This window comes from Macaca fascicularis, chromosome 7 (assembly GCF_037993035.2).
Source record: "Macaca fascicularis isolate 582-1 chromosome 7, T2T-MFA8v1.1".
Classification (NCBI taxonomy): Eukaryota; Metazoa; Chordata; class Mammalia; order Primates; family Cercopithecidae; genus Macaca; species Macaca fascicularis.
Genome location: NC_088381.1, coordinates 59761902 through 59789900, shown reverse-complemented (window position 1 = coordinate 59789900; position 27999 = coordinate 59761902). Strand labels below are relative to the sequence as shown.

Here is a 27999-nt window from a genome sequence, read left to right as displayed (position 1 = left end):
GACTCCTGTTTTTTTGTTTGTTTGTTTGTTTGTTTGTTTGTTTTTATTTTGGAATAAACGGATTTAGCCATACTGCTCGGCCTGGTATATTTCCGTTTCCCTCACTGGGTCCTGCAGTTTGTCCCACTGAACGAGGAGCCCCAGAATGTCTGAGCATGTCCAGATGGCTGTTGGGGACCTTCCAGGCCTGTTACGTGTATGCTGCCTGGTGACACCTGGTGGATTTCACGAGGACTGCCATGGTGCCTATGGGGCACAGTCCAGCCCTGACAGCCAACAGGCTCAGAAGCCTGATATAGTGGTGGCCAGGAAGACAGACACCAGCACCCAAGGCCACTGACTTCCATCCACCCCAGGCATCTTCCGTTCTGTCCCCTTGCCTCCCTCTCCTGTCTGCACTGGGTGGCCTGTTGTGTCTCTCCCTCCAGAGTGACAAGTGCCCTTCAGGCTTCCTTCAGGCTGAGTTCATGTCCCTGCTTGCTAATGGCCAGAGCTGGCTTCACAGGATAAGAGTCAGCTAAACTCCAGGGGCTTTCCAGGAAGTGTCCCTTGGAAAGGGTTTGGCCTTTTCAGTGCTCCCAACAGCACCCTAGAAATGGCTTGACCTTTTCCCTCCCCTGAGCTCCACAGAGAACACAGCCAGCAGAGGACACATTCCCCGTCATCCAGAAATGGGTTTGATTCTCAGCCGAGGGACAACAGGACTAGTAGAGACTGTCAGGCCACACGGCTGCCTGCACAGCACCCTCATGCTTGGTGGAGGGTGGGAGGGATGGTGGGGGCTGGCTGTCCACAGGCCGGGCATGACAGGGAGGCTCACTGGAGGTGGTGCACTTTGGAGGGGTGATATTGGGGGACAGCTTTCTCTTGATGAGCCACAAGCCTCCAAAATGACAGCACGGTGACTGATTCCCAGCTCTGGAGGTGAGGCGGTCAACCACATGTGTGTGTGTGTATATATAGCTATTTATAGAACAGGGCAGGGACATACCACGGGGGGGGCACAAGTTTTCAGCAACAGTCATACCTGGATGTGTCAGCTCAGCACTACAATAGACTAAGTCAAGGATGAAAGGGGCTGACTTTGGGGCTGGGGAGCCACTGTCAAGTCACAGGACACCTGCCCAGGCAGGCTTGGAAAGGGAAGCCTCCGAGAAGAGGAGGATCTGTTCGGAGATTGAAGGGGGGCCTTGGGCTCTCCAGACAGGATGGACTTGCCTGACCCATTCAGCTGGTAGTTGGAGAGAAAGCAGAGAGAAAATGGGTTAAAGAAAAGCCAGAGCTGGTGAGGCAAGCACAGAGCACTGGTGCAGGAGCTGTGGGAGGGCCAGGGAGGGAAGGGCGTAGGTGCGGGTTTGGCAAGGATCCTGGAAAAGAGGGGCTGGAAGTGAAAGGGGAGGAAGATGGAGGGAGGACCCGGAGCTTCACAGGTAGTGCTTGGGGGCTACAGCAGCCCTCCACACTCCACACACGCCTCTCCCATGGCATCCAGGCAGTGCACCCACAGTTCAGACCAATGCTCAGTTCCCTTGGGCTTCTTTCTTCTCTGGTCATCCTGGTCACCATGGCCCGGGGCCACATCTTGCTTGGGGAACCCCACCCAACAACCACCAGGCCTGATAGAGAAGGAACACTGCTTGAACTAAAATGGTGAAGCTATAAGGGATGGATGGCTGGAATGAGTGCCAGAGGCCTCTCTCTGTGCAGTCAGAAAGCCTAGGGCCCTCTGAAGGGAGCCTGGGGAAGGCAGGGAGGAGAGGTAGCTGGATGCCACTGGCCATAGACTTATAAATCTAAGAGGGGAGCCTCAATTAGTTGGGCTCGGAGGGGCTGCAGGTTGCATAGGTGAGGTTGGGCCCTTCCTGCTGGGAAAAGCAGAAGAGGGAGAGTCTGTGGCAGAAGTGGCAGGTAGGCTTACTAGGTAGAGCTCAGCTGGGCCAGCAGGCACTGTGGTCCCCTTGGCTGAATAGCACAGGTGGCCCCTAGGAGCAACAGACCAAGGTGCGTGAGCCCGCTGGCCAGTTGTAGTACTTCAGTGGGGGCCAGGGACCCTGCCTTTGGTCACATGCTAGCAGCTATGATGGTACCTGGGAGAGAGGGAAGGGGGCTGTGTGTCCCTGCCTGGCCTGTGGAGTGTGTTGTGGGATGACCATGTGCATGGGACTCTCACCTAGATCGCCACTGGATTGCCAACAGATAGAGGAGGTGGGACCCTGACAATCACCCCTCCTCTGCAGTGGATTTGGCTCTTGGCACTCCCAGGTTGGGAGCTGGATGCCCTGCCCTGGCAGCATGACTCAGACTGCACGACAGGTACGGCATGCCCAGGATGATGTTCCTAGGTGTCTGGCCACCTTAGAGTGCAGCCCCACACTTAACCCCCTCCAAGCTCCCAGCCCCTATGCCATAAACCACAAGCTCTCTGCCCTCTCTGACGGCTCCAGAGAGCACTCACATTTGCTAGCTTGGGCACAGCACCTGTTTCAAGAGCCCCCAGGCCCAGTCATGGAGGCTGGGGGACTTTGAGCTCATGGGGTCCAGCCCTGGTACCTGCGTCCGGCCAAGACACTCTGCACCTGCAGCCAGAAGACATCCATGGGCCCCGTGGGCGTTCTGATGGTGGTTGTGTTGGTGTCACCGATGATGCTGGGTGCCTCCATCAGCATGTGGTACATGTACAGCATCTCATTGCCCCACTGTGCCTGCTCTGCTGACTCCTCCATCAGCGTGTTCTGATCCCCATGCAAGTATAGGTTGGACAGCAGTTCTGAGAAGATGAGCTTCTTGGTCTGAGAGTGGGCAAAGAGGGAAGGAGGTTGGGACCTGATGCCTGTGCTGCCCTGGCCGTCCCACCGGGCTCTGCTGATGTTGTGTTATAGAATGAGACCACCACTTCTCCTGCTGTCTTTCTCAGCTTTTCCCCATCTCCCCTTTTCCCTAGTTTATAAGACAGGAGAAGGGGGAGAAAGCAAAAAGTTGGAAAGAAACAGAAGTAAGATAAATAGCTAGACGACCTTGGCACCACCACCTGGCCCTGGTGGTTAAAATAATAATGATAATATTAACCCCTGACCAAAACTACTAGTGTTATCTGTAAATTCCAGACATTGTATGAGAAAGCACTGTAAAACTTTTTGTTCTGTTAGCTGATGCATGTAGCCCCTTGTCACATTTTCCACGCATGCTTGATTTATCATGTCCCTTTTACATGGATCCCTTAAAGTTGTAAGCCTTTAAAAAGGCCACGTATTTCTTCTTCAGGGAGCTCGGCTCTTAAGACGCGAGTCTGCCGACGCTCCTGGCTGAATAAAAAACCTCTTCCTTCTTTAATCTGGTGTCTGAGGAGTTTTGTCTGTGGCTCGTCCTGCTACAGTGTGCTGGACTTGGAGCCCCAAATGTGGCTTTTCAGATGTGGTTTCTACACTGCTTCAACTCGAAGATTTGCCTCCCCACCACCTTTTCTCACTCAGATGGGGACACTGAGGTCCAGAGGAAAAGTCAGCTGCCAAAGGTCACAGATCTGGAAGGGGACCCAGGATCTATCATGCCACTAGGACACCTGTCTACTCAGTTTTTAAAAATTTTTTGGAGATAAGATCTTGCTCTGCCACTGGGCTGGAGTACAGTGGGCAAGATCACCACTCACTGCAGCCTCAACCTCTTGGGCTCAGAGTGATCCTCCAACGTCAGCCTGTCAGGCAGCTAGGACTACAGGCACGTGCCACCACCAAGCCCAGCTAGTTTTAAAATTTTTGTGTAGAGACCAGGTCTCACTGTGTTGCCCAGGCTGGCCTTGAACTCCTGGGCTCAAGTGATCCTTGACTTGGAAGAGCCCTGGGTTTCTGGCCTGGGTGGCCAAGTGTTCAGGAACCCTCCCTGGCCACACGGTCTTTGGCTGTTCTGGGCCACCTTCGTCCATATGTCCACAGCTGTTGGCTGCGCTGACCCTGACAGCTGATTTGGACACAGGGAGCTGAGGTGCTGACTGAGGCCATGCTGGAGGTCATCACTATTTTCAGGGTATTTTATTGGGAGAAGGTTTGTAATAGTTTCAGGCTTACTAATAGCACCAACAACAGTGTCCTGATTTCTGCCAAATGAGGAAGGATATGAGAAACATATTTGCTGGGGAAAGTTTGATTCTGAATTGTGGGGTGAGCCTGGAGAGTTTCTGTTCATCTCATGTTGGGTCAGGATTGCTGAGAGTGATATGGAGTAAGCTCACCCATGCCGACAGCTGCAGCTAGGGCTGCTGCCCTCAGTTCTGTACTGGGTCCCAGGTGCTGCCAGGAGGCGTGGAGGTGAGTGGGCGTGGCTCTGGTGAGTGCCCGCCCCTTCCCTGGCACCACAGGCCGACCTGGCCCCTCCCACACTGCTAGGCCTTGCGTGCTCCTGCAGTGCCTCTTTGTGAGTGGCTCCTGGTATGGTCTCCCCTGCAGCTTGCTTTAGAAAGTGGGCTCGCCAGACCAACAGGTGCTTTAAGGAGTGCCAGGCTATGGCATCAGGCTCCCCAATGTTATCAAGACTGCAGGGGTCCATAACCCGCCTCTGGGCTGGAGCCTCAGTGTTTTAATGCAACCAGACTGGTGGTTGCAAGGAGGCCAGTCCTGCAGCACAGTGAGTGGCCTTCAGAAGCACAGGGAGGGAGTTTTGTGGTCAGCTGCATTCAAGAGACAGGGGTTAAATAGGATTGAACCAGGCTCTGCAGCAGGACTTCTGGGAGCCTTTCAAGGTGCTGAGCATCGTCTCCCAAATTTATCTAATCATGAGGCACCTTCTCATCTCCCAGCAGAACCTTCCAGGCCTGAGGCAGAGGTAGGGTCTGGCTTCCCGGGTGCCAGCCTGGGCTCAGAGGCCTCTGTCAGCTCCTGACTGAGGAGCAAAAGAAGAATTACACTTCGGGATCATGTTCTGCAGCACAGAAGGGGTGAGCGCTATAGGTTTGGGGTTTGTGGGGGCTGTGGGCTGACAGCTATCGGGGAGAAAGTGTTGGTGAGTGGGGACCCCGTGCCCCATTCACTCGGAGCCTCCTCCCACCTGGTGGGGCTGGCAGCTCAGTCTGCAGAGCCAGGCAGGAGGCGGAACCTGAGAAATCCACATGCAGGGACCCCTGTTCTTGGGCCTTCCCTGTTCTCTGATGCTCCCATGTACTAGAACACATGCTGGGGAATTCAGAATTTAAATAAAGCTGGCCTTTCTGACCTTGAGCCTGTGGACAAGAGTGAAGCCTGTCCAGGGAGCGGTGTTAGAAACATAAAAGGCTGCGCCCTCGTGTGCGCCTGGTGTTGACAGGAGCCCAGGCAGCTGACGGCAGCAGGAGCAAATGGCCTGCTCTGATGGGGACAGGCAGGAAGTCCTTCAGGGCATTTCTGTTTCATCACAGCTTTTCTTGGGACTGGTGTGTCTGTTGGGGCTTTGGATGACAGGAAAGCGAATGAGACCCTGTTGCTGGATGCAGAGCATCTGGAGCCTGGCAGAATCGAGAGAGGGGAAGATGGTGGCCCCGTGTTGGAGGAACTGGCTTATTTTGTGATCCCCAGAGACCAGCATGGCTGACCCCTTAGTGCTACAAATCCATAGCCAGGTCTCAGGACAGCTTTTGGTTTTGTTTTTATTAAGCCAAATAAATAAGTGGTTAGGAGCAAGTGATCACAACCTTAACATTTTTATTGTAAATTGGAGCCATGACCTGGGGATAATTTGAAACCCACAAACTGCACATTTCTCTGTAGTCTGCATCTGGACACTTGTCACATCTGACAGTCATCGCCAGGACTGCCTGGGCCTGTGCTCATTCCCAGTCAATCAGTCCTGGGACACAGACATCCCGGACTCATGCCTGGTGCCAGGCCTCATGCCTGCCAGAGGATGCAGACACACCCGCACCCACCATCACCATGCAAGTGCTGGGCACTCTTCTCAGTGCTTATATATGGGAACTCAAGTAATCCCACACCCTAGGAGGTGGCAATACTGTTATCCCAGTGTGCAGATGAGGAATCAGAGGCCAGAAAAGGTGGTGACTTCAGTCACACAGCAAGCATGTGGCAGAGCTGGAGTCCAGGCTGTCATTCTGAGCCTGCCCCTGGCTGGGCCATTGTTCCTTGTCACCTCTCTGCAGAAGGTGGGCCTCATTCCCTACATCAGACCCCCAGCCTGGCCAGCGCTCTTCCCACCCTGCCCCAGGCCACCTGCTGTGCCTGTGAGGGCTGTGTGTGAGCACTCATGCAAGCGCTGCTGATTCTCTTGTCTCTCCCCTGTGTCCTGCCAGGAAGCTGATCAGCATCTCCTTTGGGGACCTGAACCCCTTTCCCCTATGCCAGATCCGGAACCGACGCACCTACCACTTGGAGAAGGTCCAGGTGGAGCTGACCAAGCTGGAGTCCATCTGATAGGACTTCCTGCATGAGCAGGACACCAGCCCTGACAAGGGTGAGCTGGTCAGCGATGAGGAAGAGTATACCTGAGTGGGCTTTGGGACACTTCTCTTCCTACCTTCACAACCAAAATGTGCCCAAAGGTTGAACGCGTGCTTAAAAGCCAGAACATAACATGTATGGCCTCTGGGACATCTGCTGGGCAGATGTCCAAAGCCAGACTGCACTTCCTCATTTCCCACTGTGTGGGGGCAGGGGTGGGAGGTCTCATCTGTTTACAGCCATTTCCATGCCACGCTTTTGGTTACACGTATCTCAGTCATGCTTTCTGCCTGATTGGTGGATCCCCAGGCTTACCAGTGGCTATTTGCAAGAGCCTGTTTCCAGCCTCCATCAGCCTGTCGGTGCTCTGACCCCAAAACTTTGCTTTTCTGGGCATCTCTCCATGTTCTCTCTCCTGTCCATGATGGGCAGTGGTGTGTGGTTTTGAATGGCAGTGCTGTGAAGGATGCCCACTGTGCTTCAGGCACCTGTAGGCCAGAGGGTTGCTGCCTCAGGCATAAGGTCAGTATGAAAAGGGACTGCCTTAGAAAAGCAGGCACATCCCTTGTTCAGAAATGGCCACTGTAGAAAGCCCATGAACCTCCCACCAGTGGTTTTAAGCTGTTAGCCATGCCCCATTTCTAGAATAGCCTTTGCTCTTCCACACACAACTCTTCCAACAGTGGCTCCCAACCTGGATGGGGAGGGCCTGGCTGCCCAGACACCCACCCTCACTTCTCATGGCCAGCCTGCATTTGCAGATCACTGGGTTGCTCTGCCCCAGCTTGCCGCGTGCCTGGCGTGGCTCAGTGAGATTCTGTGGAATGCCCTTCTTGACTTGTGGGAATCATTCACCAAGTATGACGGTTCGGGATTCCAATTCAACGGTGGAATGCAATTTTGAGGTACTTTTTTCCTATTATATTTTGCTGTCAACTTTCTAGCAGTGCCACAGCAAAGCTGGCATTTCAGCACACTAGATTGAGCCCCGGCTTCATGTCTTTAGTGGAGCTGGTTAACATTTCACTGGGTAGAGGGGCTGGCCTCTATATTTAGCCAAAAGCCTTTGCCTCTTTTCAGGCAATAAAAATGGGTTTTGCCATTGTCTTTGTCTTTGAGAGCAGCAGTTTGAGGTCTGACTCCTTCAGGAAGTTGTCCTGTGAGCTGAGCCTTGCAGTCTGCTCAAATCAAGTGTTGGAACTTCCCACTCCCTCAGCCCATCAGAAACGACAGCTGTCAGCCTGGGGGGCAGCTGCTGAGGAGGTACAGCAGGAATGGGGCTGGGCCCATGGGCCAGCACCAGCTGCCCTCAGGTTTTACTTTCCAAGCTGATGGCCCCTAGAACATGCCAACACACACTGCCATGTCCTGGGGCTAAGACGCTGCCTTTAGGGACAGGCTCATGTTGTCCAGTTTGCCGAGAGATGCACCTGACCAGGGTCCCATCATGGCTGCAACCCATGGTAGTATGTTCGTGTTTCCAGGCAGTTGTCAGCAGCTGCCTGGCAGTGTGTGTGTGAGAGCAGGAGAGTTCCTGGAGGAAAGGGACTGGGGACACTTTCTCAGCGGTTCTCCTACCTGGAATCAAGTGCCGCATGTCCAGGAGGCAAGAGAGGGCAGCTCTCCCGGTGCCGGATGGGGAACAGGATGGAGCCAACTCCTCCTTCCAGGACTGTGGCCTCAATCTTTAGCGCTAACACTTCCCCACTTCATGTCACTGAGGAAAGAGCTGTTCTGTCCCCTCCAGTGCCCTGAAGGTCCCTGGCCTCCACTGGCTGCCATGGCAGGGGGCCCTTCTGGCAGGGGCTGCCCCACACTGCTGTTCCTCCTCCGAACCTTCGCCCCAACACCCAGCCCATGGCCCCTGCAAGGGGGACTTTGCCAGCTGGGAAACCCAAAGTCCTGTCCAAATACACGCACAAGGACCGATGGGAGCTCCCTCCCCACACCTGCTGGTAGTTGCCAACCTTTAAATGGATGGGGTTTTTTGATGGGTTGAACCTCTGTTAATACTTTTGTGTGCTTTCACTACAGTTTATATTTTTATAGGCTATTTGCCCAAGATGTTTCTGGATTCCACATATCTATTTTATATAACAAGTGCTTATGTGTGTGACTCCCTTGTATCTGTGCCAGCCTGAGCCTCCGAGTTGCTCTTCCCTCTGGCCCTGACTCTCACTGACTTGCTGATGTGATGTGCGGGCTGGCCCACTTCTTACCTCAGGTAGCCTGCGGCACTGCTGATGGCTACGGTAGCCGCCATCATTTCAACTACAGTATACTGATATAGGAAGTATCCTAGACAGATGCCTGGTTGGGTTTTCTAACTACATGTTGGTATTGCACAGATCCCCACCCGCCATCCTATAGTGTTGTCTCCCTGCATGTTCCGGGGCTTCTGGGCAGCTGGGCCTGCCTGGGGAAGTCCTTGCAGGTGGAAGGCCATACAGAGACCTAGTGTGTGCCACTGAGCATCCCACCACTGCTGGGCAACTGGAGGACTGCAGGGGGCACAAGATGACTCTATCTTTTTATGTCACAGCAGCTACTTTGCTGACCTTCCAGTTACATTTTGGAACTGTAATACTAAGGAAGAAATAAACTAATTTGTATGATATTCTGCACTGAAATTCCATTATAGTCACTAGTGATGAGGCTCACCCCAAGGGCTTGGAGGGTGGGCCAGGGCTTATTGGTGTTGGGGGGCGAGGAGGGGCTCTCTGACCTTCCAGCATGGCATTTCTGGGTGTCCCTTGGTTCGCCCTGGGGCAGTTGCATCAGGATGGCTTTGCCAGCAGGGACAGCCTTGGGAGGCCCCAAGAACCATGACCAAGCTGCAGGTGTGGGCTGGGGGCACTGAGGTAGGAAAGCCAGGAGCTGGAGGTTCCCTATGTCCTGATAACCCCCCACCCAGCCACAAAGAACAGGCACGCCTCCTTCCGCCAGCTGTGCCATGCCCTGTCTGAGTCACAGGCTTGTTTGTCTCCTGCCTGGGCTGACAGCTCAGGCCCAGCTGCCACTGGGACAAGCCCAGGCATCAGTGGAAAACACCCAAGAATGATGATCAAATGTCATCCCATAAGGGTGTTTTGGGGTGGCTCCAGCATGGATTCCCAGACAGGGCAGGCCAAGGCCTGACAGGGTTTTCTCTTCTGGGGACATGGATTCAGCAAGGCTGGGGGTTCCTGAAGTCACACAGCACAGCAGTGGTGGCAGAGTTGGGACAGGGACTGGCTCAGTGTGTGGGTCAGAAGCAAGTCAGCAGGCCCTGCTCCCCACCCCTTGGAAGGGATTGCCACCACGGGCAGTTCTAACTAAGGCCTGGGAAGCCATGACTCAGAGAGTGGGTCCCCAGGGTCTCTTTGGGCCAGCCGGGCTGCTGTAGACAGACAGGAAGCATGCCTGACACTCCTCCACCCGCGGGCAGCGCAGCGGGGCTGGACTCACGCTAGCTTGCCCAGCAACTTGCTTTCCTGTGTGAACTCTGGCAGGCTGCCTCTCTGTGCAAAGCCACAACTGGGGCCTGCCTGGGGTCCTTTCCCTCTTCCACCTGCTCAGGGTGGCCTGGAGCTTGGAGGTGGGCAGTTGGAGCCTAGGATGGGCCTGTGTCAGCAGGGCATGTGCCCTTGGGCCAGTTACTTCTTCTCAGAGCCTTGGGCTCCTCCTCTGAGGATGGGGCATGTTGGTGTGAAATGAGTTGAGCATGTTGAGTTGGGGAACAGCAAGACAGGCACCTTCAGGCAGCCCCCCTGGTCACGCTCCCTCCCTCCCTTCCAAGTCCTGGGACAGACATTCATCACAAAAGGGTTCAGCCTCTGATACTGTTTCTTGGTCTCAGTCCTTAAGGAGTAATTTTTTTTTTTTTTTTTTTTTTTTTTTTGAGATGCAGTCTTGCTTTTTTGCCCAGGCTGGAGTGCAAAGGTGCAATTTCAACTTACTGCAAACTCCGCCTCTCAGGTTCAAGCAATTCTCCTTCCTCAGCCTCCCAAGTAGCTGGGATTACAGGTGCCCACCACCGCAACTGGCTAATTTTTGTATTTTTAGTAGAGACGAGGTTTCGTCACATTGGCTAGGCTGGTTTAAAACTCCTGACCTCAGGTGATCTGCCTGTCTCAGGCTCCCAAAGTGCTGGGAGCCACTGTGCCCAGTCAGGAGTGATTTTCAGTGGTGTCCACTCCATCCTCAGCATACACCCAGCCCTGAGTGTGCGTGGCTGCCACATGCAGACTCCAGGGCCACACTCCCCTTTTGTCCAGGGATGTCATATGCTGGAGAACAGAATGTGGGAGGTGACCCCTGTAGGCTGCAGGGCAACCTCTCTGAACCTTAGTGTCCCCACCTGGAGAAGGGGTGTAACACCTTCCAAGGGGAGAGCTGAGGAGGAAATTGTCAACGGCTGAGTCCAAGGCTCACAGACAGAGGGCAGGGTTGGATCCAGGGCTGGGCCTGGGCCTGGGCCTGGGAGGACAGTGTCTGCCCCTTCCCCAGCCTCCCACCCCTGGCCAGGACAGGACCCTTTTCAAAGCACATTCATGCCCCTCTGTTCCCTGCTGTGGGCACCACTGTCTGGCTCCATGGGACTAGATTTTATGGGAGGGGAAGGGGCTGTGGGTAGGAAGGTGCCAGGTGCTGGACCATCGATCAGCGTGGTAGGAACCTGTTGCTGGGGCTGGTGGTGGGAAAGGGGCCACTCTGAGGTGGTAGCAATTAGCCCAGCCCTATCTCTGGGCACAGAGATGAAGGGACACGTGGGGACAAGTAGGGCACAGCTGGCCAGACTGCTCTTCCCCTCTCTGCCTGCTTTTTCCAGAAGAGTCAACAGATAGAACAGACAGGGTCAGGGAGGAGCCCACGGGGGACCCAGTCCCCACCACTCCAAGGGGCAGTCCCTGCAAGTGACAAAGTGGGCTCAATCCCTGTGGAACAGGTCTCGGAGGACCACAGAGTGGGGCCCCAGGGGAGGCTGGGAGCCTGAGCTGGAGGCAGGCAGCAAGTAAGGGCCAAGCTGTGCCCCTGCTCAGAAGACCTTCCTGCCCCCAGCACCCCACCCTCTGCAGACAGGCCTCCCTGGGCAGCAGCCCCCCAGCTTCCAAGGCGCTCCGTGCCTCACCAGATGCCACGCTCTCATGGACTCGATTGCTGCTCTGCCCCCTGCAGATCTGCCCCAGAGGAGCAGGTGAAAAGCCACACTGCCTGCAGCGGCCTCTGCCCCCAACTCCCCCCACTGACCCCTGCCCCAGTGCATCTGTACTGCCAGGCCTCCGTGACCACCTCCAGCCACAGGGACTGTACTCAGCCTCGAGTTCTGCGTCACAGGGTCCCATCTCCCAGACCAGCCTCCCACTTCTCAGGTGGGCCACGAAGCCTAGAGAGAGTGGGCCTTACAGGCTGTCAGTGGAAACCAGGGACTGAGCCCAGGCCCACTGGGGAGGGAGGCCAGCTCCAGGCTGTGCTCGTCAGGGCTGAGGCTTGGCTGGGCCCTCCTGCCCCAGGTTATCAGAGCTATTCTGGGAAGTGGCTTGTTTCCAGCCTCCTGGCCTTGCTCCTGATGCCACTGCCACTGCTGACAGCCCCCAACTGCTGCCCGGGCCCTGCTTACTCCAGCAGACCTCCCTGGGGAGGAGGAGCAGGAGGGCAGCAGACATCCCCCAGGCCCAGCAGAGGGCACGAGGCAGCAGGCAGGGTCCTCCACCAAAGCTCCAGGCAGAGCTCCAAAGCGCACATCTGCAGGCTTGCATCTTGGTCGCCCAGGGTGACTTCAGACAAGCTGCTTCACCTCTTGGGCTTGACAGACCTCCTCTGTCAACCCCACCTCCACAGCAAACAGATGTGGCCATGCTGTGTCACTGCAGCGACCACACACTCTGGAGTTTCCCGGCTTTCCACATGTCCCACCAACTGTCCCACAGACCAGCAGGACATCCTGGGAATTCCGGGTCTCAAAGTCCAAGACACCTTCCCAGCCGCCCCTCCACTGTTCACTGGTGGCAGAAAACTCCTCACATAGGACAGCTTCTAGTTCAGCCACCTAACCAGCCCCCATAGCCCACTCCCTGCAGCCCCCTCACACCCGCCCCTGGGAGACCTTGCAAGCCCAGGGCCTCCTGGGCCATCCGTCCTTGGTTCTAGGCCCCCAGGTGCTTCAGTTCCTGTTCTCTGCCCCATCTGGTCCTCACCCCCAGGGATCATAACCACCCCACCACCCTAGCCCTGAAGGTGAGAGACATGGTGCCAGCACCCAGCTCAGGCAGCACACAGGAGTGCTCTGAGATGCTGGCTGGGTGCATGCTGAAGGCAGGCAGGACAGGGTGGGGGCACTGCCACTGGGCCTTGAGGTAATGGAGTTTGAGGCAGGAAGGCCACCCTTGCCAGATGCAGGGTAGCGAGGCATGGCAGGGGCCACGCTGAGCCCGAATGAGGGCTGCCCAGGAGCCAGCACAGGTAGAGAAGTCTGCGTTGGACAAGGGGAGAAGGCAGACTGGAGAGATTGCAGGGGGCCCCGAATGCCAGCTTGAGTGCCCTGGCTGAGGACTCTGTCCTAGGGGCAGAGAGCAGACAGTCAATAGCACAGGTGCCGAAGCTCCTCATACCACAGCTTCTGGATTCCTTAGATTGGCGGGGGGGGGGGGGGGGGGTCCCAGGCCCTCTCCCTGACCTTGCAATTGGGGATGACAGTGGCTTTCGGGGAGAGGAAAAAGTCACCTTTCCTGAGCCCATGCAGTGCTGGGCCCTTCATGCCCAGACCCCATTTATGGAAGGATGGGGCTTGGTGGCCCCTTTATTCAGCACATGAAGGCCCTGAGAGGGAAATGGAGCCCAAAGCCACTCAGCTGGTGAGGGGAGCCTAGATGAGACTCCAGGGCCACCCTGTTTCCTGCCATCAGCACTGCTGAGAGCGGCTGGGACTCAGGAAGGAAGTGTGTGAGAGTGTGTGTGTGTGTGTGTGGGTGCGTGTGTGTGCGTGTGTGTGTGTGTGTGTGTGTGTGTGTGTGTGTGTGTGTTGGAGGCGGGGGGGCAGTGGGGTATCCAGAACCACCTCTAGCTCAGGCCCTTCCACCAGGACCCAGCTGGCCAGGAAACCCCCTACTACTTGGATTATCAGGACCCTGGAAGGGAGGCCCTTCCTGCGGGTCCATTGCTCACTCTAGGCAGTCCTCTGGCTGAGGAATGGACAGGCCAGGGCTGGGGACAGGGACTCACCCAGGCCCAGTTTTCACACAGCCTCAGGGACATCCCTGGTCTCACTATGGGAAGACTGAGACCCAGAGGGGGAAGAGCTTACCCAGGTTCACACAGCAAATCAGGGGCCAGGGCCACTCCCTCTACTCCCCCGAGGTCAGACAGCTGCCTGCGGGATGTTGTGTGACTGCGACTACCCTTGACTGACTCCCAGCACAGCCCAGCCTCCGGCATGGCATCCTGTGGCATCAGGATTTTCAGTGGCCACGTGGCTCCTGAGCCCAGACTACAGATGGAGCCAGCCGGTGCGGTGGATGCAATGGTTTGACGACCCCATTTCCCCATCGCCCTCCCCGCCCCACCTCACTTCAGCAGAGATCCTGGGGTCAGGGGACTCACGGTGATGCAAGACAGGCTCACAATCCTCGGTGCCACACGGCTGGGAGCTCTCAGGCCAGGCCTCGTGGCCACACTGGTCGCTGTCTTCCTCGGGCAGCCCCGTCTGGGTGTTGACACACTTGACCAGGCGCCGCTGGACACCACCGCCACAGGGGGCTGAGCACTGTGAGACACAGGGAAGGAATGAGTGTCTCCCAGGCCAGCCCTAGCAGTGGCGGCAGTGGGGGCCTCTGGGAAACCATCCCTGTGCCCTGTGCCTGACAGGCCTGCCCTTGCTCCCAGCCGCCCCCTCAGTGCCTCCTGGAGGACCTGGTCCCACTCCTAGAACCCACTTGGTGCTGGAACCCCACTCTCACTTGTGGGATCGGCTCCTGCAGAGGGGAGGGGCATGAGAACAGTGGGACAGCCCATGGGGCTGCCAGGCAGTGAGCCCCTCACATGGGACACACCTGAGAGGCCTGGGCAGGGGCCCTGGGATGGAGCCCTGATGTAGTAGTGGGCAGAGACGTGGGCAAGACAACGCTGTGCCTGAGGGACAGGGCAGAGGACCTGCAGCAGCCCTTGGGCAGGAGGGGAGGAGACAGGTTTCACAGCCAGGGCCCAGCCCACCAGGCTTCGTTGTTATTAGGTGTGGGTCTGAAAACCCTAAACTGAGTCTGTGCCAGTGTCGTGCTGTGCCTGGCCCTGTGCTTCATTGAGTTCCTTCATTTAATCCTCCCAACCCTCCTCTCCCAAGCTGTCCCAGTTTTGCAGATGAGGAAACAGGGTCCCAGCAAAGCAAAGCAACCTGCCCAGAGTCACTCAGCAGCCAGTGGGACAAAGACTCAAATGCTGGCCCAGCTGACTCCAGGACCCAGCTCAGGGCCCAAATCTGAGATTTCTGAACCCCTGAATTCCAAACAGGCCCAGCAGAAGCTGTCCTGCCCATCTGAGGCCCTTCCTCCACCCGCTTCTGCCACTGGCCTTTGCTGGGCTCCCTTATCCCCCCAAGCTCATCATTCCTGCCTCAAACTTCACACCTGTAGGGCAGGCTGGGAACCCAAGATCTGGGGCACCCCTGGGGGCATCTTCTTCAGGCAGGAAATTGATCAAAGGGTTCCCAGGGGTCTGCTCTGAGGGTGGGGGTGGGGAGCAGCCAGCCTGGCTGGGTCAAGGGCTAGGGGACCAAGATCCCGGTGCCCCCTCCCCTTGGCTGCAGGAGGCTCTGTGGCAGGCACGGGGCTACACATGGAAGGCACAGTAGGACGGCTGTGTGGTCGGGGAGTCCGATCCCCTGTCCACTCCAGGTCTAGATATGGCTCCTCAAAGGGCCCATAGGACAGATCCTTGTGGAAGTTGATGAAATTGTAGTCATAGTAGAAGTTGTCCACAAACACGGGCCCCGGCGTGTCCAGCTCTAGGGCCTCCTCCTCAATGGCGTTGCCCATGGTGGCTGGCTTGAGTGATGAGGCAGGTGAAGGGCATGGGGCCAGGTGGCACAGGATGAAGTCAGCCTCATTGAAGAGCTCATGGCTGGAGGAGCCGCTGTCTGAGCCTTCAGGGCACAGTGTGTCCAGGGGCCACCGACAGGGTGGCAGAGAGCAGATGACTTCGCTGGCTGGCTGCTGGGCCTTGTTACAGGGGACACCAGTATCACTGGTGCAGAGGACATTTCAGTGCTGAGTGCCCTCCCCACATGTCACTGAGCACTGCAGGGGAAGCCAGGGTGAGGGGCTTAGGCTGGGAGGCAGGCTGCCAGGGGACACTGGGGCATGGCTGGGTAACCTGTCCACTACCCTATGTCAGAGTGGCAGAGACCCCAGCCAGCCCTCTCTGGTCCTGCCCAGCTCAAGGCCATGGCTGTGGACATGGTTGCCAGGGGCTTCCTGATCCCTGAGGCTTTAGAGTCAGGGGCTGGACCCTGGAATGCCCAGGCTCCCTCCCACCCACGAGGGCTCCAGGAAGGCTGTCTGCCTACCTGTAGCCAAAGACCAAGGGTGGAGCTGGAGGCGAGCCCCCTCCCATCCCACACTCACCTAAGACCAGTTCCCCACAGCCCAGGTGGCCAAACAGGGCACATGGCGGTTTCAATGGGTTTCAGTAGGGGTCCAGGGAAGGTGTTCACAGGCGGGTGACTCCAGGGCACTCTGCTCATCCAGCCCCATGCTGGGATGCAGAGCATAGCCCGGCAGGAGAGGCCCCCAGGCCCACAGGAGCTGGAGCACAGCTGCCACTCACCTGCCCACCATCTGGTGAGGGCACATGGGTGGCATCACCATGGCATCAGATGAGTGGCATCAGCAGGCTCACCAACAGGGAGGGCCAGGCTGGGCTTCCAGGCCCTCAGGGTTTGGGCAGAGCTGGGACTGAGGCCAGTGGATGATTCTCCAAAGCTCCAAGCCCAGGTAAGTGTCCTGCCCTCAAAGCCTGGTGACATGGCACAGCCCCTCCACTCCTGCCACCCTCCCCTCAGGGAAACTGAGTGTGACCTGAGGCCTATTTCCACATCCAGGGGCCCAAAGAGGAGGACCACAGGTGTCCAGGCTGGCCCAGGCTGGGGTGACGGGGACTGGGGGCTGGGGTTTCAGCCTTGGGAAGAGAATGAAAGCCCGGCTCCCTCTGCTCCTCCCCAGGGCCCCCGGGGACCCAGATGTAGGGGCCTGTGGCAGACCCAGGATGCCTGGGGGTGGGGAGTTGGTGGCGGAGTGGAGGCGGGCTCACCTGGCAGGGCAGGGCTGCTACTGCACTTCCTCTGGCGGTCATCGGGCTGGCCCAGGGGGGCACAGTTCTCCTCGTCCACGGGCCCTGCTTGCTGCTCCGAGCAGTATCCATTCTGCCTCTGCACACCTAGGGGCCATGGGGCTCAGCCTGGGACTGGCACCCAGGTGCCCACCGCCCAAGACCCAAAGACACCCTTTCTGCCAGACCCTCCCAGCGCCTTACTGCCCATGTCAGGATGAAGGCAGACCTCCACCATCGCCTCCTTGCTGTCCTGGTTCTCACTCACACCCTCTCCTATGTAGCCTCCCCTCTGACTGCCCCTGGACGGGTGGCAGAGTGTGGAGGTTTCGTGGGTTGGGTGCCCAGACCCTCTGCTTCCTAACTGAGATGCCTGGACAGCTCATTTGGCCTCTCTGAACCTCAGCGTCCTCCTCTGGGAAGTGAGAGCAACAATCCTGCCTCCTCCAAGCCCTGGAGGGAGGACTGCGTGTGTTCTTGCATGTGCAGGCTCGGCCTGTGCCCCGCACATCCTAAGAGCTCGATCCGTGCCAGCTGCTGCTAGCATGCAAACCCAGTCATGGCATCAAGGCCGTCCCACCGTCCACACCTTTCCCAATGGCTCAGAGAATATCTGGAAAAGAAATTGGGCAACAAGGGGCAGCCCCTGCTCTCCACCCCTGCACCAACCTTGGCACTGCTCCTGTCCTTCACACTCTCCGCCACTGCCCATCCTGGGGCCTTTACATCACCACGCTCCTCACCTCAGACACTCACTCCCATACTGCCTGTTGAGGCCCAGCCACAGGACCCCCTCTGCAGGTGGCTCTGCCTTCGTGGCTCCACCCCCACCCTGTGGTCCAGAGTGTAAGTTGTCCCTCCCCTGAGCTGCCAGTTCCACACCCGTCCCCCTCTTTCCTCACCAACAGATTCTGATTTTGTTCAAGGAGCAATGAGACCAGCTGAAAACACAACTCCCTGACACTCCCTTGCAACTAGGGGGTTTTGGGACACAGTCCTGGCTGGGGAGAAAAAGGCACAAGTCCCTCACTAGGAGTCAGCCCTTTCCCCTCTCCTTCCTGCCCAGTACAGGATAAGAGCCCTGGAAGGGAGGAAACCATCTGTGACAAGCAGGAGTGAGGGGAGGCTGCTGTAGCAAGGACAGTATGGCTGAGGGCCAGTCAGCTCCAGATCCTGCCAGCTTGGACTGTGCACCTGGGACTTCCTGCCCGAGACAAAGAACCCCTGTCTGTTCCAGCCACCATGGGGCACTTGCCTCTGCAGACACTCCCAAGTGGTCCACCTGCGAAGCAGCCAATTTGCTGAAAGACAATTCCCCGAATGTCTAGTGCTGTAAATGTATGTGTTGGTTTTCATGTTTGTCCAATTAAAGACACCTGTGTTAGGCCAGGCGCAGTGGTTCACGCCTGTAATCCCAGCACTATGGGAGGCCGAGGAGGATGAATCACCTGAGGTCAGGAGTTCGAGACCAGCCTGGCCAACATGGTGAAACCCCATCTCTACCAATAATGAAGAATTAGCCGGGCATGGTTGCGCATGCCTGTAAATCCCAGCTACTCAGGAGGTTGAGGCAGGAGAATCACGAACCTGGGAGGTGGAGCCAAGATCGCACCATTGCACTCCAGTCTGGGCGACAGAGTGAGACTCCATCTCAAGTGAAATAAAATAAAATAAAATAAAATAAAATAAAGACAGCTGTATTAGATAACATGGGTTTCCTAGCTTTGGAAGGTATCTGTCCAGTTCTCCATTTTCGTTTTGTCATCATAATAGCATTTTAAGGAATGCTCAAATGTCTGCATCTCAGACTCCTGATCCTGAGACCCTGAGGACACTGAGTGTCAACGATGGGAAGACCGAGGGGAAAAGGGGAGGACTAAGAGACAAAGGGGGAGACTGAGGTGTGGGGAGACCGAGGAATGGCGGGGGAGACTGAGTGGGGGGAGGAAGATTGAGGGGCATGGGAGGGACTGGGGGGTGGGGGAGACCGAGGGGTAAGGGGGGAGACTGAGAGGCATGGGGGGAGACTGAGGAGTATGGGACAAGACAGAGGGGCAGAGGGGGAGAACAAGGAGCAGTGAGGAGGAGACAAAGAGACAGAGAGGGGAGACTGAGGAGCACGGGGGGAGACTGAGAAGTATGGGAGGAGATGGAGGGGTAGAGGGGAAGCCGAGGAGCAGTGAGGAGGAGACAAAGAGAGAGCAGGGACTGAGGAGCATGGGGGGAGATAGATAAATATGGGGAGGAAGAGTCGGAGTTAATGAAATTGCCCTGCTTTTTACAAATAGTTCAGGGAAATAAGTCAGGGTGGTGAGGGGACACTGGGCTGGTCTCCGGGACACAGCAGAAATGCAAGCATAAGACCTGCCAGAGGTGAGCAAGGACACAATCGAGAGGGAGCTGTGTCTGCTGGAGGGAGAACACCAAGAGCTGGAGCACACTGAGCACGCGCCGCGAACCAGCACCCACCTGCCTCATCCATTTACCCTCCCAGTGGGCCTGGGACATAGGGCAGTTGCCAGCCTCATCTCATAGATGGGGAACTGAGGCTCAGAGAAGCCAACTTCCAAACCCGTGGTGGCCCAGCAGTGAGCTGGAAGCTGAAGCCAGCGTCCCTGTCCACAGACGAAGCCCCTGCCGCCGGGGCTGTGCCTGCCCCACTTCTCACCTCTGCCACAGGTGACTGTGCACTTGGTCCAGGGCCCATAGTGCCAGGAGAACTCGGGCGGCAGGACCTTGCCATGGCCACCTGCCTCCCTGTGGATGGTGTACTCGTAGCGCACCCCGGGGTTGCTCTCCTGCAACAGCAGCTGGGTGGGCAGGCAGGAGCCCGTGAGCACGAGGTGTCTTCTCCATCCACCCAGTCCTAAAGGAGCCAACCCCAGCCACCTCTGTGAACTGTAGCTACACCATTGGGCCATTTTAAAGATGAGAAAATTGAGGTAGAGGCTGCAGCAGGAGGGCCTCGCTCAGAGCCAGGCTCTGTGACTGACCCAGGGCTCACTCTTCCAGGACGACACCTGCCATAAGGGGTGCTGGGCCTGGGGACTGCGCCTCCGCTCCCCCACCCTGGGCCTTGGGAGGCAGGTACCTGGATCCAGACAGGCTTGTTGGTGGGACCCAGGGATGTGAGGTTCTCCCGGTTGCCCCTGCGTGTGTATGTGAAGGTGATCCCTGCCACCTGGTAGTCCCCGTCCCACTGGATGGTCCAGCCATCACTGAAGAAGTACTTCTCTGGGTCCTCGCTCTGCAGTGCCAGGAAGTTGGCAGCCTTGGCCACCTCCTGGATGCAGATCTCACGTGTGCCGGCTGGGATCAGCCCCACGTCCACATACCCTGTCAGCCAAGGGTTGTGGGTAGGTTGTGCCCAGGATGAGAAGGTTGCTTATCCCCACCCGCTTCCCTCACGTCTCTCCCCACTTGCCTCCGCCTGCTGATGCCAAAGATTTCGCCATTAGCTTTAAAGTCTGAGCTCCCCAAATTGCTCAGATCTGTCATAGACCACCAAAACCTCGCAGAGGTGCCACAAATCCTGACCCCGTGGCCATGCCCCATCACCCCTCACTTGGGGACCTAAGCTGGTCTCATCACAAGGCTGGATCCATTCCCTACACTAAAGGCCAGCTGGCATTCTCTTTCTGAAAAAACCAAAGAGCCCAGGCCTTTCTCCTGGGACACCCTCCTCATCCCCATGCGGCCTGCTTTTATTCATTCACTTCCATCACACCCGTCACATGCCAGGCACTACTCTCAGCACTTCATATGTGTAAGCTCATGGGTAACGGCCCTATAGCCTAGGTACTATTGTTATCCCCATTTTACAGATGAGCAGAGTGAGGCAGACAGGGATAGTAACGTGCATGAGCGTCCTGCTGGGATATGAGCAGCCTCCAGGGCCAGTGCTTTATCCAACACACTGCACTGCTCTCTGGGATGAAGTCTAAGCTTCTCAGCCTGGGGCTCGAGGCCCTATAGCTGGTCCTGCCTTCCCTTCTTGCCTCCAGGCTCTGGTACAAGCTCTTTCCTCCATTTGGAAGACCACTTCCATCTCTTCTGAGTTTTATGATTCAGCTCAACTTCCACCTCCTACAGGAAACCTTCCCTGACTTCCCCAGGCCAGGACCTTCTTCCTCGGTGCTCCCACAGCCCTCTGGGCCTACTTCTACTGCACTGGTCACACCAGAAGGTTCTGTCCCCTTGCAGGACTGAGCACTTCACCTGCATGTCCCCATCACCTAGCACACAGTCAGTATTTGAGCAACGTGTGCAAAACAGACCAAAGGTGAGGGCACGGAGGTGGGCATCTCAGAAGCTTCAGGAGGAGACTACCATTCTTTGAAAGGCCCAGGGGCCACACGCAAGCCGAGCTGGCCCTGCCTGGGGTCTCTGGGACAGGAGGACTCCCCGTGGGGACAGCTCTCTGCATGTGGGCCAGGGGTCCCCTGACTCCTGCAAGAATTCTACCCCAGCAAGGCTTCCCTGCTTAGCCATCTCTAGTCTAGGTGGGGACCACAAGACGAAGGACAGGGGCCCAGGGGAGATGGGGAAGGGGCCACCAGGTGAAGAGCACACCCCTCCCCAACAGCGGTTCCACCCCATACCCAGGCGCTCGGCCTCCTCAAAGGTCCCACTCACGGTGTGGCAGGTGGAGTCATTGCCGTGACACACGCCACAGTGATCCTCCATAGCACCGGAGTCAATCTTGAAGTCACAGCCCACGTTCTGCAACACACAAGGAGGAGAGGCCCCTGGTGCTGGTGGTCAGCCCTGTGTGGCCCCAGTCCCGGGGGCCAGCCAGGGTCAGGAGGAGAAAGCTGGGAGTGGGGGTCAGGAGGCCTCTCTCTGGCCCTGCCCCATCCCAGCTGTGCCTCTGACTCAGGCGAACTTCTCTACCTCCCTGAGCCTCAGTTTCCTCACATGTGAGATGGGGAGATCCACCCCTCCCTTAAAGGCATGTCGTGAGCATCACATAAGACAAGAGAAGGGAAGAGTTCTGCAAAGGCTGTAGGCAGGCAGGGGATCTGATGCACTCCTGACCAGCGCATGCAGGGAAGGCACTGGGGGTTGGCACCTCCCTGCTGGTCCTCTTCGGAGCCCAGGCCTTGATACACCAGTGGCTTAGAGGGCAAGAAGCAGGGAAAAGTAGGTGGCTGGGGACATGGGCAAAGAGGAGAGGCCATGATTGTTATTAAAAATAAGAATAGAAATTGTTACCAAATACTGAGTGCTACTCTTTGGGGCTCAGAGCCCTTCAAGTCACCTATGTCACCTCATTTAACCCCTTCTATCAGGGAGCAAACCACTGCCTGGGGTCAGCCAGCCAGCAAGAGGTCAAGTCACTGCCTGGGCTCCAGTTTCCTGTCTGGGGTGGTGCTGGTGCAGGCATCCAAGGAGATGCAGGGAAGTGAGTCCTGACTGGGAGGGGTCCCCAGTGCCAGGAGGTGTGGCAGGGGCTTTGCCTTAGAGATCATAGAGGGTGGGGGCTGGGAAACCCAATGGTAGAACATGGGGAGGGTGGCCTGAAGAGGACCAGGAGGGACCCAGGAGAGAACCTGGGGCCCGCCAGTGGGGCTGGGGGCAGCCAGTACTGGGAGAGCCTCTTCCTAACCAGGCACACCTTGCAGATGCTGTTGATGCAGAGGTCCCAGCTGGCCTGGACCTGGTAGCAGGGGGTGCCATCGACCACGGCATCCCACAACTTCTTGGCAAAGTACTTATTTGAGGGCCAGCAGTACAGCTCACAGGGGTTCACTGGAGGCCCAAGTAGAAGAGCCATCAGCAACAGCTGGGGCAGGAGTGTGGAGGCCACCAGGAAGACCCCTCTGTGACACACATCCATAGCAGGCTAGAGGCTCCCAAGCAGCACCAACATGCTGGAGGCTCCGGCTGGGCTGGTAGCTATCTGCAAGGTCGCAGACTGGGGAGCTAGGGGTGAGCAGCAGCCCCAGGGGACAGTGGGAGTGGCCCAGGCTTGGGGTGGAGACTGGGCCTCCTACTTGCATCACAGGGTAACCTTGGACCCACACATCCCCAGCCCTCTGGGCCTCAGCGTCTCCATGGGAGGCAGCACTCACCGTCATTGACCACGGGCACCCTTGTGTGCAGCTGGCCCTCGTAGAGTGTAGCGTCAAAGTGGCTGCACTGGACGTGGCAGAAGGAGGGGCGGCCAGTGGGGCAGGCCTGCAGCTTGCAGAGGTGGAAGTGCTTCCGCTCACCCACACAGTATCTGCCTTTGTATTTGGGTCAGTGGGGATGAGAGGGGTGGGCCCCAGGGCCTGGTGAATACTACTGCCTGGCCACAGCCCAGAGCAAGCGGCTTCCTCCTGCACCCACACCCCGAGATCCCTGCCACCCAGCTTTGTGCACAATGCTTCCCTCCCTTGGGCTGCCCACCCTCTGGCCCAGACACACCCTCCCTGTTTGTAAGGACCTGTGGGGAGGTGGCAGCAGGAAGCCTGAGCTCTGCCCCCAACCTGCTGTGTGACCATGGGCAAGTCTTCGGCCAGCCTCTGGGCCTCAATTTCCTCCTGTATAAAGTGAGGTTTGGGCTGCCTCTGCAGAGGGCTGTTGAAAAGCTGGGACAAGTTGCAGGCATGACTGGCACTGGCTGGAGGGACTGCACCGAGTCTCTAGCCCATGACACCAGCATCCTAACGAGCCCTTGAGTCCTCAGCCTCCCTCCTGGTGGCAGTACCCCAGCCCGGGCCTAAAGGAAGTGCCCAGGGCCCCAGCCAGGTGAGAGGTCTGACCGAGCACAGCTCCTGAAACCCTCCGCATCTAGGCCAGGGTTGCTGGCCCCCACCCAGCTCAGACCTGGAGGTCAGGAGGCAGGGAGGGCCACAGGCCAGTCTTGGATAAGCATAGTGCCCTGGCTGGGGCTGGCTGTGAACCCCATGTCTGCCCCAGGTGGCCTCCTGAAGTGAAGATTAGCCGGGTAGTGCCTCAGGTCTACGGTACCACTGGCATCTGTGTCTCAGCAGATCTTCACACCACCCCGTTTAGACGGGAAATAGAGGCCCAGAGAGGTGAAGTCATTCACCTCAGGCCATCCCTTCAGCGCTGGCCCATCCTCCCAGCTGCCCCCAGTCTCATCTCAGACTCTTGTTGTGCCTCTGAGGCCACCAAGCCCCTCCCGCTGAGTGCCCCCTACAGACGAGCTGCAAGACTGAGGGCCTGGCCTGCAAAAACTGTATTTGCCCCTGACTACAACTTTACTGGATGGGTACTGCTGTTATATAGATGGGGAAAACGAGGCCCAGAGAAAGGATGAAGATGGGATTCGAACCTGGAACCATCTAAGGTCTGGGACCCATGCTCTTCCCCACTGCCCTCTCCTGCCTCCTTCCAGCCAGCAGCTGCTTTGCCATGTGGCCTCTGATGAGTCTCTCCAGTCTCTGGACCTCAGTGTCCCCCTCTCTGGAAAGAGGTCAGCAGTGGGGACCCTGTCAGCCCCCAGAACACTGCTTGAAAGTGACTCAAGGTGGCCTGGACACTCGGACTGACCATTATGAGGACATTTCTCAGAGCCAGGGGCTGGGACAGAGCCAAGCTCCTGCAATCGGCTGACTGCTTGGGTCCCTCTGTCCCATTGCCCAGGGCACCCTGGGCCCCACACTCACGTAGGCTGCGTGCACTGCCGCTCAGCGCTCTGTACGCCCACGCCACAGCTCCGGGAGCAGATGGACCAGGCACTCCAGCCGGACCAGCCACCATCCATGGCCTTGAACCAGAAGCCCACAGACATGCACTCCTCATTGAGACACCACTACCGAGACAGATGGAGGTAGAGCCACCCCACCCCCCAGCCTATCAGTAATCCTCACCCTAGTGAGAACAAGGTGGGTGGGAAGGCTGCGAAAGGCACAGAGGGGAAGGATGGAAGGTGAGAGAGGCCCCTTTACAATCATCACAATCATCTGTGACCCAGACCACAGGGAGGAGCTGAGCAGGGAGTAAAACGGCCCACATGCTGACTCAGCTGAAGACCTCCGGGGGAATCATGGAATCAAGCCCTGGCCCCAATGCCTCCGCTTTGCAGATGGGGCCTTGGGCTGCAGAGAGTGCGGGGCTCTGCTAGGAGCACAAGCAAGACTGTGAGCCAGGGCTGACCTCAGGGCCTGGTTACAGCAGGTCTGGCGTCTCACACACCCACCGCCAGGACTGGGGACATCCCCTACCTTATTCTCCCCACACTGGGTGCTGTCCACGGCTGCATCCAGCTTGGAGTGACAGGTGGTCCCCACAGAGCACCAGAGTGTGTGGCAGACATTCTGTGAGGAGGAGGGCATGGGCCATACCCTCACCCTCTCCCAGTGCTGCCACCCACCCTGCCCCCTCCCTGTCCCCAAGGGTCCCCTGGGCACCCCTCTACATGGCAGGGGCCCACAGACCCCCAGAGGTCCCTTCTTGTGTGTCTGCTCCCACCTTCCTCCCTGGACCATGTGGTGGTGTGGGGTGCTCGGGGCTGCACTCCTCAGAGCGGTCCCCAGCTGTCCCCACCTCTCCCAGCCTAGCCCCTCCTCTGGAAACACTCCCGTTAGAAGATCACTTCAGGCAATCTTCTCCAGGATAAATAGACCCTCCCCACTGGGGTTCCTTTTCCCTCTCATGAGCCAGCTCCAGAGAGGCTAAGGGACTTGCCCAAAGTGTCACACTTTGTCCATGGTTGACCCAGAATTCAGAGCTGGGTCTGTGGCCGCCCATCCCTGGCCTCTCCCACAGGTCACTTGGCGTCTCACAGTATCACTCGGGGGCGCAGCCCAGGCCAGGTGAGGTTACTCTCAGGCTGGCATCCATGGGCTGGTGAGAGCTGTCCCCGAGCCCTCCTGCCGGGTCCCCACACCCCCACACCCACACTGGCCCCACTCACATCCATGTCCTCGCAGAAGGCAGAGTAGGCCCCATACTGGAGGCGGCACTGGTGGCTCACATCATAGAGGATGCCAGGTGGCACTGAGGAGAAGTCGATGATGTCCTTGGCAGGAGGGTCATCCAGGCATAGGCCCCACCCATGGCTAGAGATGGGATGGGAGGATGGAGGGGGCGCAGCCTGGGAGACCCATTGGAGAAGCCTTGGTGGGGCGAGGAGAGGTGGGAGGGGACACAGAGTCCTACAACTGTAGGAAACTCTAGCCTCCCCTCTCTGCTCAGCCGATCTTCCACCCACAGCCAGCAGCAGAGGCCCTCCCAGCCTCTCTCATCTCACCTCCTGGGCACTCCAGCTAGCTAAACAACCCCAACACCAATCCCAGGCCTCTGTACACACTGCCAGGGTCCTTCCCTCAAGGCCTCCTGAACCACAAAGTGTGGGTGGCAAGTCATCCAGGTGCCGAGGCAAGAGATCGAGGGTATGAGCTGTTCCAGTATAATAAAATATATAAAATAACAATAGTTATACTAGATATAGATAATAGATATGACTGTGTATGAATATCATTAATCATCAGTTTGTAGCAATTACTCTTTACTCCAATATTATAATAATCCTTGCTCTACAATTATAACCTAGGAAAAACCAGGCCATACAGAGACAGGAGCTGAGGGTACATAGTGAGAAGTGACCAGAAGACAAGAGTGTGAGCCTTCTGTTATGCCCGGGCAAGGCCACTACAGGGCTCCTTGGTCTAGCGGTAACGCCAGCATCTAGGAAGACACCTGTTGCCAAGTGGACCATGGTCTAGAGGTAGCATCAGTGTCAAGGAAAAACACCTGCTACTTAGCAGACCAGGAAAGGGAGTCTCCCTTTCCCCAGAGGAGTTCAAAGAAGACTCTACTCCTTCACCTCTTGTGGAGGGCCTGACATCAGTCATGCCCACCCACAATTATCCGGAGTCCTAACCATCTCTCTCTGATGCTGTGCTTCAGTGGTCATGCACCTAGTCTGCCTTCATGTTCCATCCTGTACACCTGGCTCTGCCTTTTAGATAACAGTAGTGAATTAGTGAAAGTACTAAAAGTCTCTGATATGCAGAAATAATGGTGTAAGCTGTCTCTTTGTCTCTCCTCTCTTTCTCTCTGCCTTGGCTGCCAGGCAGGGAAGGGCCCCCTCTCCAGTGGACACGTGACTCACGTGACCTTTTCAATCATTGGAGATGATTCACACTCCTTACCCTGCCCCTTTTGCCTTGTATTCAATAAATAACAGCACAGCCACGCATTCAGGGCCACTACCGGTCTCCGCGTCTTGGTGGTAGTGGTCCCCCGGCCCCAGCTGTCTTTTGTCTCTTTGCCTTGTGTCTTTATTCCTACAATCTCTCGTCTCCTCACATGGGGAGAAAAACCCACTGACCCTGTGGGGCTGGACCCTACATACGGCACCCAATGTGGGGCTCTCTCTCGCTGTGTGAAGTTGCACCCTGAGTGCGGAATCAGCGGAGGATTTCGACCAGAGATTCCTGACGATTGCGGTCAACAAGCTTGGTGGTAAGCTTGAGCACTCACAGTATTCCGGGGACACCATGGGACAGGCCAGTGCTAAGTACTTGGCTTATTTAAACTTTATGAAAACCCTCCTGTATTATCTCAACCCTGTCCATGTTCAACCCTGCTGTAGGCCTCTCAACCTTCTGCCTGTTTGGCCCAGTAATGAGGCCTGCAACCCTATCCCTCCACAGCCTCGTTTTCTCATGCCTGTTTCTTTTCCTCCGAATCAGACTTGGCTAGAGTCACAGGCTCCCTTGAAGCCTGGCTCTTTTCCTAAGTTATAGTTGTAGAGGAAGGATTATTATAATATTGGAGTAAAGAGTAATTGCCACAAACTAATGATTAATGATATTCATACATAATCACATCTGTTTATATCTAGTATAACTATTCTTCTTTTATAATAATTTATTGTACTGGAACAGCTCGTGCCCTCAATCTCTTGCCTCCGCACCTGGGTGGCTTGCTGCCCACACAGCACTGTTAAAATGTTTTTTGTGTGACTTCCTGCATAGTATTTCAAGGTGGCCTAGCAGGAGAATGAATCAGGGATTGCTAGCTTTCCACCAACATAGCTTGGAAGTTCCTTTAACTCTTTCACAGAGATAGAGTCCCTCTGTACCTAGTTTTATGCTGTTCCCACCTTCCCATTTTTCTTGGAAATTTCCTACTTATCTTCGAAGATTCAGCTCCCCTGTCTATCCTCTCCATAAGGAAGACTTTCCTGAACTCGTAGGCTGAATGTCTTGCATTGTTCTCTGTTTCAATCTCTATTTTCACACCTGTTATATCGAGTGTTAGATTATGGGGAAACACCATTATTCATCTCCAATCTTTATCCCATGGCAAATTGCCTCCGGAA

The 27999-nt window shown here is 56.7% G+C and overlaps 2 protein-coding genes and 1 pseudogene across 2 annotated transcripts; all 3 read right to left on the bottom strand.

Annotated features, from left to right (window-relative positions):
• Positions 1–6: 6 nt before the first annotated feature.
• LOC141407387 (A disintegrin and metalloproteinase with thrombospondin motifs 7-like) lies at positions 7–15548 on the bottom strand. The gene is made up of 2 exons (XM_073998497.1): positions 13998–15548; positions 7–2789 (listed from the first exon to the last, which is right to left on the bottom strand). The coding sequence occupies exon 1, from the start codon at positions 15422–15424 to the stop codon at positions 15086–15088; it is 339 nt and encodes a 112-aa protein (XP_073854598.1). The 5' UTR covers positions 15425–15548; the 3' UTR covers positions 7–2789; positions 13998–15085.
• A 464-nt stretch (positions 15549–16012) lies between these two features.
• On the bottom strand, positions 16013–27956 carry LOC102130786 (A disintegrin and metalloproteinase with thrombospondin motifs 7-like). The gene is made up of 8 exons (XM_073998449.1): positions 27809–27956; positions 26886–27070; positions 25585–25764; positions 24893–24985; positions 22790–23344; positions 21351–21437; positions 16698–16823; positions 16013–16225 (listed from the first exon to the last, which is right to left on the bottom strand). The coding sequence occupies exons 1-8, from the start codon at positions 27954–27956 to the stop codon at positions 16211–16213; spliced, it is 1389 nt and encodes a 462-aa protein (XP_073854550.1). The 3' UTR covers positions 16013–16210.
• On the bottom strand, positions 19094–20100 carry LOC135971871 (A disintegrin and metalloproteinase with thrombospondin motifs 19-like; annotated as a pseudogene).
• Positions 27957–27999: the final 43 nt, after the last annotated feature.

What these genes read in the sequence shown, in the direction of transcription:
- LOC141407387 (XM_073998497.1), bottom strand. Translation starts at nt 15,424, where the DNA reads ATGGGCAACGCCATTGAGGAGGAGGCCCTAGAGCTGGACACGCCGGGG.
- LOC102130786 (XM_073998449.1), bottom strand. Translation starts at nt 27,956, where the DNA reads ATGGTGTTTCCCCATAATCTAACACTCGATATAACAGGTGTGAAAATA. An exon ending in GGTGCCCGTGGTCAATGACG is followed by an intron (nt 21,438 to 22,789) that starts GTGAGTGCTGCC and finishes TGTGTGTTGCAG; the next exon opens with AACGTGGGCTGTGACTTCAA. An exon ending in ATGACTCCACCTGCCACACC is followed by an intron (nt 16,824 to 21,350) that starts GTGAGTGGGACC and finishes CATGGCCCCTAG; the next exon opens with GTGTGCAGAGGCAGAATGGA.